Below are 14,855 nucleotides of genomic sequence, written 5' to 3' on the forward strand. Positions count from 1 at the left end.
GGGCTAGAGGCAGAGTTGGCCTGGGGGCAGAGAGGGAATAAGAGTAGAGCTGGACTGGGGGCAGAGTTGAGCTGCAGCTGGGCCAGAGCTGGTCTGGGTGGCACTACATTCCCACCCCCTATGGGGGCTGGCCTGGGCCCTGCCGCACACCCTCCTGAACATTCCTGTGCCCCCCTAGGGGGGCATGCCCCACAGTTTAGGGACCACTGGTCTATACAGATCAGATTGCAGGATCAAGACCTAAAGATAGGCAAGATCTTGTGCTACAGCATTTTAACCTGGTCAGGTGTCGTGATTTCTTTCTTGCAAAAAATAAGAGAGGTGTGCATTTTCAGTAATGTACTTTAGTCTGTCATTGGCCAGTGAGGAGAACTGGGAAATACTTGTATTTTTTTTATTATAAATAACGTATGTTCCTCGGTGCATCTGTGGGATATTAACTCATTTGAATGCGCAGTTAGATCAAAAGGGGTTGTTCAAGGAACCAGGCAGAAAAGGCAAAACTATGGCCTAGTCAGATAAGGGCATCTCCTCAAACAATAGCCCCATTTATAGCCACGAAGAGGGATTCCTCAGCCCCGACTCTGGCAACAGAGCTGTTAGCCAAGGCTGAAAATCTGGATGTCAAAAGACACAGATCTGTTAAAGGTGCCCCTGGCAGAAAGGGAGGAGGGAAGTGTCAGCATGGCATGAAACTGACCCAAAGAGACAGAGAGCATGCTGCAGGCTGACTCAGACACTAACTGAGAGCTAGGATCTGCAGCAAGCAGGCAGCAGCTTGGTCCCCAAGAGAGTGGGTGACACCAAGGCTAAGTCACATCTACCTGGGAGCTTCAGGAAATACCAAGTGTAAGTAAAACAATGTGCTTATAAGACTCTTTGTTACTTTAAATCAGCTTCTCTAAATGCTCTGTACCTTTGGGATACACTATATCATGCTTTGTTGCGGAAAAGCTGTTTTTGTGTCACTGCATACTACTGCTGTCCACAGGCTCTCAAAGGAGAACTCTTGCAGGTGCCAAATCTATAGGGCAAGTTAGGTATCACCTACCAGAGAGGTAAAATCTGGAGACCCAGGCAGGGAGTGGTTGGGCCTCAGGGCCCCATCCCAAAGAGAAGTGAAGGCATATGTCTGTCACTTGAAAGGGGTGCAGTCAGGAAATTTGAAAAGGGGAATCAGAAGGGGCAGCCTATTCAGGGACTGTGACACCCAGTATCCTAGACAAGAGATTTATTCTTGTTATTGGTAAATATGAAAAAATGCTCATATCAGAAATTCAACCTTTAAAAGTGTTGATGGTATCTTTCTTTCTTTCTTTCTTTCTTTTTACACGGGGACATTAAGGTGTGTCTACACTTTGAGCTGGGAGTGTAATTTCCTGCTCAAGGAGACATCCCTGCGCTAGCTCTGATTGAGCTAGGGCACTAAAACTAGAGAGTAGTTGTGAGTGGTGGGAGGACCTAGCCAATCCAAGTACAATCCTGTCTGAGACACGAGGCACATAGTCAGGGCAGCTAGCTCCTCCCTCTGCTCACACCACTGTGGCTACATTCTATTTTTAGCATGCTAGATCGATCGCGGCTCAGGTGAAAATGTGTCCTCAAACTGGAAATTATACCTCCAGCTCAAAGTGTAGAAGTACCCCAAATGGCAAAGGCAGTACTCTCACACAAAGACAGTGATGCTACGGTGGTTCTGCTGCATGGTAGGAGAGGACAGGATTTCATGTCTCTGTGCAGGGAAGTAAGAGAAATGTGCCTTGTTAAGGGGTGGGGACCAGTGCACCAGAGAGTCTAGCACCACAGTCTCCCTGAGCAGGCATGTTCATTGGTTCTTTCTGGCAGGAGAAGGTGTAAGCAGTGGATCCACCAAGTTTTATACACACCATCTTTTGACCTCCCAAGGGTAGATGGCTGTGGAGGCTACTCAAGTCCTGAGGATCCTTTGCAGGCTGAGCCTAGTTGCTCTGGTAAGATAAGGATTTCTCTCCAGTAACAAATTTAGACACCAGCTTAATAGAATGGAGCATGTGGTAAACCAATGAATGCCGTCCTAGGAACAGCAGTGAATATGACAGACATGAATTCAGGCATGGCAGCTGCAAGAGCAAATATATATATGCATGGGAATTCATTAAAAAGCAAATGAGGTAATGATTTAACTATATAAAGCCCTGGTTAGTCCCCATTTGGAAACGTCATGCTTTAGTGCCAAAGGGACCATATAGAGTTATAAAAGGATACGCCATGTTTTGGAAAGAGGCCAGAAGAGGGCAATGAGATTAATTGGGTTGGGGATAGGTGAGGAAAGATTTACGGAGCTTAATATGTTTAGTCAATGAGGCAGCTAGGAAGGGATTTTAAGATGGTATAGAGGAACCTAAAGGGGATGGGGGAGAATGTGAGTATGAAACTGTTACAGAAGGATAAAATACAGGGTCACAAGCTAAATTAGGGAAGGAGGATCAATTTAGATATCAGAAGAGACTTTTTCACCTGAAGAGAGACTACCTTATGATGTGGGACACTCTGTACAAAATAGTACAGGATCTTAGTATTAAGGTATGTTGGTGATAAGATGATTGGATAATCATGACATATCTAAATCTACCTACAGAGACATGGGTTGTCCTGCTGAGAAGCAGAGGACAGTCTAGTCACTAGATGAAGTTTACTTCTTTCCATCTAATTTCCATTAAGTGGATGGCCCAGTAGTTTGGCAGCTAGGTTGTTATGTAAGAACATAAGAATGGCCATACTGGGTCAGACCAAACATCCATCTAGCCTGGTATCTTGTCTTCTGACAGTGGCCAATGCCAGGTGCCCCAGAGGGAATGAACAGAACAGGTAATTATCAAGTGATCCATCCCCTGTCTCCCATTCCCAGCTTCTGGCAAACAGAGGCTAAGGACACCATCCATGCCCATCCTGGCTAATAGCCATTGATGGACCTGTCCTCCATGGAATCATAGAACTGGAAGGGACCTCGACAGGTCATCTAGTCCAGTCCCCTGCATTCATGGCAGGACTAAGTATTATCTAGACCATCCCTGGCAGGTGTTTGTCCAACCTGCTCTTAAAAATCCCCAATGATGGAGATTCCACAACCACCCTAGGTGATTTTTTCCAGTGCTTAACCACTCTGACAGTTAGGAAGTTTTTCCTGATGTCCCACCTAAACCGCCCTTACAGTTGGGTTCATTTAAGATTTTAACTTCATGTGATTCAACGCTTTCTTTCACATATAGTGCCACTCCCCCAACAACATGATCTGTTCTGTCTTTCTGATATATTTTGTAACCTGCTATTATTGTGTCCCATCGATTATCCTTAAGGCTAAGATTTTATCACGGTTATTTTTAGTAAAAGTCATGAACAGGTCACGGGCAATAAACAAACATTCCTGGAGCCCATGGCCTGTCCGTTACTTTACTAAAAACAACCAGGGAGCAGGGCTAGGTAGGGGGGAGGAATGGAGTCCCATGGGGGAGGGACTGACAGGCTGTGCCCCCCACCATGGCTGGGGGCACAGCCCCATCTCCAGTGTCCACAGTGGGGGGTGCAGCCATGGAGGGAACACAGCCTCCGCTTCAGAGCTGGCCCATGCGGGACACGGGTGGGTGGCCCCGACTGTAGCCACCACCAAGCCCTGGCCTCAGCCAGGAGAGGAGGAACATAGCCCTGGGAAGCTGCAAGGGGGTCACATAGCCCCTGGTGCAGCTGGGGGGCAGGGGTGCACGGCCTAAGCTGCAGCCTCCACCAAGCCTGAGGCCTAGTCTACACTGCAGGGGATCAATCTAGGTTACACAATAACGTAGCTGAAGTCGATGTACTTAGAGCTACTTACCGTGGTGTCTTTACTGTGGTGAGTCGACTGCTGCTGCTCCCCCCTCGACTCTACCTGTGCCTCTCGCGGTGGTGGAGTACAGGAGTCGATAGGAGAGCACTCGGGAGTCAATTTATCGCGTCTAGACTTATCGCGTCTTCCATCCTCTCCTCCTTACTAGGACATAGAGCATCTCCATTAATAAATCCTCCCCTAAAGGTTGTCTCTGTCCAAACCACGTGCTCCTCCGCACCTGTTGGCTTTCCCCTAGCCCTTAGTTTAAAAACTGCTCTCCAACATTTTTAATGTTAAGTGCCAGCAATCTGGTTCCATTTTGGTTTAGGTGGAGCCCATCCTTCCTGTATAAGCTCCCCCTTAGCCAAAAGTTTTCCTGGTTCCTAATAAATCTAAACTCTTCCTCCCTACACCATCATCTCATCCACAGATTGAGACCCTGCAGTTCTGCCTAACTGGCCCTGTGCGTGGAACTGGAAGAATTTCAGAGAATGCTACCATGGAGGTCCTGGACTTCAATTTCTTACCTAGCAGCCTACATTTGGTCTCCAGGACCTCTCTCCTATCCTTCCCTATGTCACTGGTACCTACATGTACCATGACCACCGGCTCCTCCCCAGAATTACACATAAGTCTATCTAGATGTCTCAAGAGATCTGCAATCTTCGTACCAGACAGGAAAGTCACCATGTGGTTCTCCCGGTCATCGCAAACCCAGCTAGCTATGTTTCTAATGATTGAATCCCCCATAACTGCTATGATTGGGGAAGACCATGCTGTTAGCTCAGAAATTTCTCAATTATGCCAGTCTGCTCCATTCTCTTTAACTCAGTTTTTCACATTATGAAGTAATTGGATAGGGATCCTGTGAGGTGGGTGTACACACTATATGGTTCAGCATTGTCTCTTAAGGTTATTTGTACTGGATCGCCTTTCAAAAGTCCAGTATCACCAAATATTCCATTGAGTTCAAATACTGCTTCCAGTCTGCCCATTGTGAAAGTTTGTCAAAGATGAAATTCTCTGGGGCACTGTAGAGTGGCATGTTCATGAGTTCCTGCAACCTCTGTTACTGTTTCTTCTATTGGCAACTTTGTTGCTTTATTCTTTCTGTTCTTAGTTTACTCCTGATACCATGTCATGTTCTTCTGTGTCAGATATGGACTGGTCACAGAGCTTGCTTATACACACCAGATGTGTTCATCATAAAATTCTTTAATGCTCTGCTAGGTATGGTTGAGGTTCATTTAAATAAGGTATTTTACTCAGTGCCACCTCATGGCTGAACCGTATAATACAGTTTAGCATTCCATCACACGTTCCACTTTCACAACTCCCCACTGAGCGCTGCCAACACCACAGCTCCATCACACTTCCCACCTCTCTAACTGTGTTTATTGTGTCACCTCTCTGCAGGTCCCAGTGTTGGTTCTGCACCAGTTCTTCCTTCTATCTGGACTATCTGATGGATATGATCCACCTTCCCTTCCCTTCCAGTGCCTAGACCAAGAAAATTATCAGGACCTTATAGCAAGGGGAAAGATGTTATATTGTAGGGTGACCAGATGTCCTGATTTTATAGGGACAGTCCTGATATTTGGGGCTTTTTCTTATATAGGCACCTATTACCCCCCACCCGCTGTCCCGATTTTTCACATCTGCTATCTGGTCACTCTATTATATTGTGAGGATAGAAAGAAAGCATGGTTATGGCAAAGCCAGTTGAGAATAATTCCAGGCAAGAGTTCCTGCATGGGTCCACTTCCCAGCAGCCAGAAATCCTCCCTCGTACATGGCACAGCATCACCATATCGTTAGGAAATTTGCAAGTTCCCAGTTGGCAGTCCATTGATTAGCTAGATGCCTAAGGGTTAATGATATAAAACCTTACAGGCCTATAGTGATTCTGCTAATTACTGAAAATTTGTCTTTAAATCCCAGAAAGCCAAGTAGCAAATAAAAAATAGTGAAGCTAATATAATGGGAGGTACATTTCTGTTATGTTATACAAGAAAATGGTCCTATTTTATGTAGAAGTTACACTAAAGGGGAAGCCCAGTGGATTAGTTTAGCAGTAGAACTAAGAATTGTCATCACAAAGGATGTGCACTGGATTTCCATTCTTGCTGTCTTGCTTCCTGGGCTGGCAGAAGCTAGGAGTGCTGCAGAAGCCACACATTCACCTTTGGGGGCAAGGGAAAGCATCACATCTCTCAGCAATGACCTCTCCGACTGACAAAGGAGCAGTGCTGAAAGGAACCCTAAACTGTCCACCTATGCTAAAATGATCATGGCTGCAATGAAGGGATCCACACAGGTGTAGAGGTACCAAAAAAGGGATGGGGGAATGAAGTTTCATAGCTCCAACAGGAACAGAGAAGAATCCTCTTCCCTTGGATAGAAGTAACACAAAGTATTCAGCTCACAGTTCTTTTGTCTTGACTTTGAGCAAATTTTCTTACAAAGGGAGGGAAAAAGTTAAAGATTACTGTGTGCATATAGTCATGTATCTATTTGTGATCCTCTTATGCCATGGAAAAAAGGTAATTGTATACAAACAGTTCATATCAGTTCTGCATGCTGGAGAGCCCTTTGATAGCCTGGCAATGCCTTTTTATTCCTCTGTGTGTGGGACTGTGTGTGTGTGAGAGAGAGTGTGTGTGTGTGGTGCTGCTGAATATAGAAAGTTATAGATGTTCTCATCAGCCACATGAAATGCAACAGAGATTCCTTCCAAACGCCAAGAGAGCAGAGGCTGCAGACAACAGATGTAAGAGGGGCTCCCATAACAGCCAATTTTCAAAGTGTTTGCATTGAAAAGAGAGGAGGTGCTATTTTGATTGATATTTCAATGCAGTATATAAAGCAGAGGAATTCTTCTCCTCCTCTGCTTGTCATACTGATCTGCATATTCTCAACTGGACTTGGGGCTATTAGTTGTTGAATCTGAAGGACTGAAACTGATTGGGAATAAATAGCGTAACAATGCCGGAACCCACCCCGAAAGCTGGTAAGCATAACAGCAGAGCCTTTTAAAAGAAATTATGTATCTTAACAAAACACAGAAAGATACCCTTTAAACCATCTGGCATTGGAATAATTAGTGACATTGGAGAGCAGTCCTAACCAGTATACCAGCATTACATTATTGCATAGTTATAGCAATTTAAGCAATGGGACTACATTAAAGTAGGACTCCAATACAAAATTGAATTGACCTACAACTATTTAAAAAAACAGTTTATGAAAGAGCATTAAGGAGCTACTCAGTGGAGCAAGTATTGCATTCTCCTTTAAAAGTATGTAAGATTTTTGAAGTGTAATTTCTGATTTATTTATTTCTGGCTATAAAATTATCTTGGACCTGAAAAACAGGACATGAGGATTCATTTGTGTTTTCAAAATTCAACATATATATCTATGATTTTTAAGAATTCGTTTCTTGAAAATAAAGCTCGGGTCTGTATTAGACTGTTAAAGGATATGATCATAAATCAGTTTAAATAATTTGATGCACATGTATTCTGTATGTGTGATGTTTAAGAAAACACATTCAGTTTTTCTATATAAATTGAACTATGATAGTATATTTTACTGGACTGGAGACATTATTACGGTTGGTTTCAGGAGGACAGTTTAGGACTGAAAAACTATGCCATTTTTCCTGCAGTCCGTTCAGAGGCAAGTTCCCATTGAAGTCCCTAGTTACATAGCTTGTTAAGAAGATACATATTTGTATGTTAGAAGGATATTGGAATGGATTAAGAAGTTTAATAACTACTGTCTTATGATTTTGTTAAAAATGCATCTATTACTGTTTTGGAACTTTTTCAATGAGTAAAACCAAAGCTAATGTATTACATATATCAGAAGTACATTGCTTATATAGTGTTTGCTGAATCCTTGCACTTCAACAGTGATGTGAGACCCCATCATCATCACTTATCTTTCATAATTAAAAAAATTTTGTGGCTAGAAGGATGGAGGGTTCTTAGGTAACAGTTTTCATTCTCGGTCTTATTATTTACTTAGCATTGACAATGTACTCAGTGTTGTATGAGACAAAAATAAAGATAGATTGTAAACTCTTTGGGCAGTGATTAAGAAGGATTGTGTAGACAAATTACTAACTATATGTAAGCCACAGAAAATTTACAGTTACTGAATGAAACACAAAACCTTTCTTGCAAAGTTTAGGGGCTTACCCTATAAGCCTTACTCACATGAGTCCTTACTCACATGAGTAAGGGTTTGTAGGATCAGGCCCTTACTTTATCTCACCCAGTATGGGGTTTTCAATCACTAATAATTTCAAAAGCTGTAGTATTTATAATGGAGCCTACCTAATCAAGGGACGTCTTTAGACATGTAGGGTTAGATTCTGATTTCAGTTATATCAGTATAAACCAAGAGTACCCAGATGAAGTCCTTATTTTACACTGGTTTAACTGAGATCAGAATTTTGTCTCCAATGTACTTCCTTTTCCTAAGGGCCAGAGCCTTCAATTCCCAATGACTTCAAATGAGTTATGGGCATTCAGTGCTTCATAGGAAGTGCTCATCTCCTTGCAGGATTGGAACTTCATTTTATTTTTCAGTTGCTTATAAAACCCATCCAGATGAACAAAACTGAATTTTAGCATCAATCTTTAATAATCTCAGAAAAACTCCATTTATACATATGTGTATAACCGTTTGTTTTAACACTGACATATCAGTATAAATTGCATTATTTTGATAGCCTTTCTGAATATTTTTTTTCTGGTGTCATTACGAGTAACGAGCTGAATAACTTTCTGTGGGATTTCAGGGTTTCAGCACCTCGCAGGTGAAGCTATGCGCTCTGCAGGATTGACCTCTAAACAACTAGTGTTGACAGGCTGTGATGATCAGCTTACTTGCTGGCTTTCCTTAGAGCCCATGGACAATGATGGATGAAGTATCCCACTGAAAATAGCTACACCAAATGCATGCACTAATACGAGAACCTAATCCTCTGTAAGAGCCAAGCCCCTTCTAAAGTATCTTATATGTAATGTGAATGATTTATGTGTGTATTAAGTGTCCTTTTTGACTAGATATAACACAGCTTAATCATAATGCATTCTGAGACTACTGACCAAAACAAAACTGGAAACATTTATGTAATGTTTAGGCAAAAACTTTTGAGTGCAGCATGGTGTTGTTGTTTTTGTTTCATTTTGGGGTTTTTTTTTGGAGAGGGTGTTCTTTTTTTAAGACTAAATCAGGTTAAATGAAAAAGCTAGAGCATAGACAATTTAACAGCATTCTATGGTTATACTGCAAAATAATTTCAGTAGACTCTGAACAAAAAAATATAATGGTGATGGAACAAACAAGATGTTTTGGATGAGCCTACATTCTGGGACATAAGAAAGCAATAATATAGAACCCTTGGATCTTGAAAGAAAGTGGAACTCTAGTTCAGAGTTCATTTAATTCTGGAAAAAATATGTGTTCATCATGCATATCATCATCTCACCCAACTTATCTACCTCAAGCAGCTCATAATCCTTAAGAGACTTAGGTTGATTCTTAATACTTCTTGGTAGGTCAAGAGCTTCAGCTGTACTTCTATAGTGAGATTTCAGATCCCCATGTGTTCAGCAAATGCCTGTCCTCAAAGGAATTTTCTGGGTGTGAACGACTGAAATTAATTCATTAATTATGATTGCCCTTGTGCTAGCAAGACTCACTACACACTGGCAGGCACCTCATTCAGGAAAGGAAACTCTCTGCTTTTGGGAACTAATGGGCTGAATACAGTGGAAAAGAAAGAGCAAAGGGAGGCTTCAGGCACAGGATTTTGCATTGTGTTTGGCCAACAGGAGAGCAATCACAGTAGCATCTCAACAATAGGTTTCCCCTGATATTTCCAAAAGAATCAGTCTATGATGATGCTGATCATGCACCTCCTTATTCACAAGTAGTCCCAGTGAAGCCAATGAGAGTAGTCACATGTGGAAGGATTTGTGGAATCGGAAACTAATTTAACATTTTAATCTATATCTTATTACAGTGATCTGAGCAGTGAATTTTTGATACCATTGATATAAACAGCTCAAAGTCATCATTAGTAAGTATAGTTAGATTTTTTTTTAAGGTAGTTCTGCAGTGGGTCCCAGGTTGTACTTAGAGAAAACTCCCACTAAAATACACCATATTGAGGTCACTAGTTCCCTAAAGTGGGAAGTTTCCTGACTAGGTCTTTCTTAGGGCCCAATCCTACAGTACATACAGGTCTGTCGCATCTTACATGCATTTCACATGCGTGATTTCAGCTTTACGCGGTCAGCAAAAACAAAAAAAAAGAGAAAAATAACAATTTAAATACTGTTTCTGTAGTGCGGGTGATTCCGCCCACCATTCAACTCAATGTAATTTTGACTATACGTGGTTTTCGCTTTACGCGGTAACCGCGGAACGGAACCCCCGCGTAAGATGAGACCCGCCAGTACTTATACAAATAGCCCCACTGATTTATATGACTACTTGATTGAGTAAAGGTTGCAGGAGCACACCCATTTAGTGGAATCTGTCACTGTACAGACAGGCTTCTGGCACAGAGTAGTCATAATTAACTCATTAATTAAGGCCTTTATCCAGCACTGATGAAATCAACAAAAAGAATCCCATAGACTTCAGTGGGAGTTGGATCAGACCCTACAACTATAGTTTCATCTGATTAAGGTCTGCAGGATCAGACCTATTGCTGTTATTTTAATTTAGCTGTTTTGGCCTGCTTAAAATTTCACACCCATTAGATTAATAAGAGAAGAACATCAGTGGGTATCCTGCCAACTGATGTCAAGAGGTGATCTTATTAGGATTGGTAATCCCAAAGAATGTTTAGTGATACAGTTGCTTTGAGTGCCCTTTACACTTTTCCTGATGACTAAGAGCAAGTCTACACTACAGTGCTACATTGGCGCTGCTGCACCAATGCAGCTGCGCCACTGTAGCGCATTTGGTGAAGATGTGCTATGCCAATGGGCGAGCGCTCTCCCATCGGCATAATTACTCCACCTCAGCGAGATGCGTAAGCTATGTCAGTGGAAAAGCATCTCACCCCTGAGCGACGTCAGTTAGATCAACTTAATCAGTAGTGTAGACCTGCCCTAACAAAAATAAGTCTAACTCATGTAATGAATCAGAAGAAAATATAACAATAATTCACTATGCCCCACCCTTGCCTTTCCATCATGATTTCCTTTTACCAATGTTAGTCATGTCTGGCCATTAATTAGCTACCCTCTTAAAAACTGTCATGGACAAACACTTGGCCATGCTTTTGTAAAACTGCCAATTCTCAAACTATTTCAAACTATCTATGGACACCATCCTATGGGACAGGTGCAACAAGTATGTGGCAAATAGCTCCATAAACTTGTGTTTGTTTAGGTGGTGGAATCTCCTTCCTTAGAGGTTTTTAAGGTCAGGCTTGACAAAGCCCTGGCTGGGATGATTTAGTTGGGAATTGGTCCTGCTTTGAGCAGGGGGTTGGACTAGATGACCTCCTGAGATCCCTTCTAATCCTGATATTCTATGATTCCATGATTCTATGATTTTATTCTTCCCAATCTAAGAAATAAGCCATGGTCAGGGCATAGATCAGTGATTCTCAATGACCGGTCCCTGAGATCTCCCTGACACAAGTTAGGAAGGCTGCAAGCAGGTCCCTGGTATCAAAATGGTTGGGAAACACTGGTGTCGATGATCATTCTTAGTCACAATTCAAAAGCATTTGTCAATTGTTTGCCAGCTTTATTTTCTAAGATTTTGCAAAGACTATCAGAGGTCTAGCCATGTAGAATGTTCCCGTTTCTCCTCCATACTGGCAGGGAATGGAAATACTCTACAGAAGCAGCATGTTTTGCCTTATGTGGCTTTTTACTGACCCCATTTAGCTACTCTACGCAGAATGGAAATTACATATCTGGAGAAAGCAGTATGCAAGCCACAGCTGCAGGAAGAGAGAAGGGAAAAAGGAGTTACACTACAGCCTTCTTTGAAGAAGTGAAGGTCTGGTTCTCAGCCCAGTCCAAACAGACTGTTCCGCTGTTGTTGGTTTTTCCCCACCTGTGGTTTTACTTCTTCACTTGATCATTTTACAGTTAAAAGTAAAATCAAATAAGCTATTTCAAAAGTCTTGACGCTAGTTAGAATGGTCAAATTATTTAGTGACACAGATTTAGTTACATCCAGACAGAATTGTTCAAACAGATACAGTCAAATAAGCCATTTCAAAGCTTTCTTTGCAACATTTTAGCCAGATTTAGGAATCCCTTTTGTAAGATTTTTTATTACACTCCTCAGTATCTTCAACCGTAGTCTTAATATTGGGGATGGTTGAAAGACCACAAAAACTTATGAATATTCTTCAATTCCTAAATTTTTCAAAAATTAAAACTAAAATAAATGAAAATTTTACTCAAATATTCAGGGTTGCTTGGTTGAAATTCAAGTTATCGACAACAAATTTCTTAGAAAAAGCATAATTTGAAAAATGTTGACCGTCTCTACTCAATATACAGTACAAGTATCATTTACTACCACTGCTACTTTTCATTTCACTCAGATCTAGTCCTTCGGGTGACTACTGCAGAGTCTTGCCTCTGAAGATGATTATGATGCTTCACTGTTTCATAAGTTACACTTTTACTAATAAGGAGACCTCAGTTTCAGTCCTTCTTCAAACCCTAAGTCTGAGCCTAGGAACTCATCCTAATATAGCTCTCAAATGAGTGGTGCAGCTGCTGCTGTTCTTTCTGCACAGACACATGCTCCAGTAAGGCATGGGGCAAGCATGCAAATATTTTGCTGCTGCCATCACCATTTTTCTTCTGCAATACTGGTATTAAAACTTGTCTCTCCCTCTGCCCCGCACACCTTTTAGTTCTATTTGTTTGAGTACCAGTCCCCATAGCAGGATTCATGTAAAATGTAGTCACATACATGTCATTCACAAATACTCAAATAACACTGTAGATGCATGAAATTTGCTTGCACATTTTTAGTGGCACTAGCATTTTCTGCATCTTTACATTTTGGATGTGGGGAATGAAGGGGGGAACCCTATTTTACTTTCTCTCTCAATTCTTCATAAATTCTCGTTTCATCACTTCTAGCTATGATTTTGTAAAAGGAAGGCTTCCAAGCAAGGCCTTGACTATGTAACTGGATCTTCATGGGTGGGCCCCTGCACCCTTGCTGAGCTCTATTGAGCAGGGGTCCGCCCACATAGATTCAGTTGCAGGCTGGGGCCTGAACTACTCTTGAGCTGTCTTTGCGACCTCATAATTTATTTCCAAGTGTTGCTCCCACACTTCCTCCCAAGATATAAGTCTGTCTCTTGAATTTATATTTTGACCTTCAGCCTCCATCTCGCTGATGTTTGCTTTTATAATCTTAATCTCCTTAACCTGTTTGAAAAGCAGTTTTCATTGGCAATAAAAACAAAAAAACACCAAACTTGATTATGGAGAAACCTGGAGAAGTTGCACTAGCAGTTGCCTCTCCATTAATGGGCTGAAAATTGTCAATTTTTAAATTCAATTGATACAATAATAAATTGACACAGCAAAATCAGTCTTGGCCGAAACTGTTCTTATTTCAGTCCAAAAGTCAACCTGTCTTACTCATAAAACAATGTACAGGACACGTTTACCACGAGTACACTCAATAAATGAATAAATAAATCCTAAGACTGAAAGGAACATACGAGAGGGAATTCTCTTTTCAGTGCACTAGAGGGTGCTTTGTACTTGACAGAATTGTCATTTGCAAAATGCTGCCTTTATGTCTCTCCATGCTGCACCTGTTGTGAAGATAAATAAAGGACAGTCCAATTCCTTCCCCTCATAAGTCCTAAATATATCACATAAAGAAAGCTTTTTAAAAACATGCTACACTATCCTTCTCTCTTTCCCTGGCAAACTGGATGAGTAATTGCCTTTATTTTCAGGCCTCCAGCCTAACAAGAAGGGCAGGGGCTTAGGTCAAACAGCAACAAGATGGCACAGTTATCTGGTGAGGCACTGGTAGCAGTCACCCTGCATAAACTAATGGTCCATGGAGAACTGTGTATGGTACAATGCAAAGGAGTCTGTTGTATCAGAAGCATCCAGAGTACTGTTTGAACGGAAAGAACAAACTATAGCTTGGAACAGAGAGCTATTCGGAGCATGGAGAAAGCACCCTCAGAATAGGCCAAATCTTGAGGTCCTCACTCAGGCAAAACTTCCGCAGATTTCACCAGCCTAGTAGTGATCCCAATGTAAAATGAATGAAAAATTTAGTGAGGGCAGAAGAGTGTTTCTCAAGCATGCTGCAAACAGTAATAGATTGCCTCTCCACCTGTCGTCAGCGATGCTATTTATTATTTATTATACACCACTAAGCATTTGCATTGCACCTAGTAATGTTCAATGGAGTGGAGGAACAAGAGGGAAAGATTACCCACTTTTGCTGTGATCTGAAAGTTTTCCCAGTTTCAGCAACACCAACCCTTATAATGTTAATTCTCCACTTCCTCAGTCTCTTGAAGGTATTTGTTGTGTATTTGGTTGTCACGGTAATAGAATCTTGTTGTTGCTATGGCAACTGAGTTAGATTATTAGGGGATAGCCCAGCCAGTTTTGGCTGGTTCTTGTTTAGTTCAGTGTGTGGCAATAAATGGCTGGTTGCAAGGTTTACAGCTCTTGGGACTTTTCATCGACGTGCATCTGTATATACGCTTGACTCAGATCAATCTTACGAAACTTTTGTCACCCAGCTGGGCCTGTGAAGAGGTCATCGATGCGGGGAAGCGGGTATTGCTCTGCACACAACACTGGGTTGACACTGCACACAACACTGGGTTTAAAATCACTGCAAATCCAGAGGGAGCCATCTTTCTTCACTATTGGAACAATAGGAGTTGCCCATGGGCTATGGGTAACTGGTATTAGGACTCCATTTGTGACCAGGTGCTCCAGGTCTGCTTCAACCTTTG

At 41.9% G+C, this 14,855-nt stretch overlaps 1 protein-coding gene and 1 long non-coding RNA gene across 9 annotated transcripts in view; one reads left to right on the forward strand and one right to left on the reverse strand.

Annotated features, from left to right (window-relative positions):
- Positions 1–14,415, reverse strand: part of LOC120369936 — a 69,091-nt gene extending 54,676 nt beyond the window's left edge. For both annotated transcript variants that reach the window (XR_005583517.1, XR_005583516.1), the window contains exons 1-2: positions 14,325–14,415; positions 3,848–4,003 (exon numbers count right to left, since the gene is read on the reverse strand). This is a non-coding gene — a long non-coding RNA (uncharacterized LOC120369936). The remainder of the gene's footprint in view (positions 1–3,847; positions 4,004–14,324) is intronic.
- Positions 6,582–14,855, forward strand: part of MYBPC1 (myosin binding protein C1) — a 116,342-nt gene continuing 108,068 nt past the window's right edge. For 5 of the 7 annotated variants that reach the window (XM_039483618.1, XM_039483586.1, XM_039483576.1 and 2 more), the window contains exon 1: positions 6,582–6,851. In XM_039483618.1, the coding sequence (XP_039339552.1) occupies positions 6,827–6,851 (25 nt within the window). In that variant the 5' untranslated portion in view covers positions 6,582–6,826. The remainder of the gene's footprint in view (positions 6,852–14,855) is intronic. The other 2 variants (XM_039483628.1, XM_039483601.1) reach the window with 1 other exon arrangement.

This window comes from Mauremys reevesii, linkage group 1 (genome assembly GCF_016161935.1).
Source record: "Mauremys reevesii isolate NIE-2019 linkage group 1, ASM1616193v1, whole genome shotgun sequence".
NCBI lineage: Eukaryota > Metazoa > Chordata > Testudines > Geoemydidae > Mauremys > Mauremys reevesii.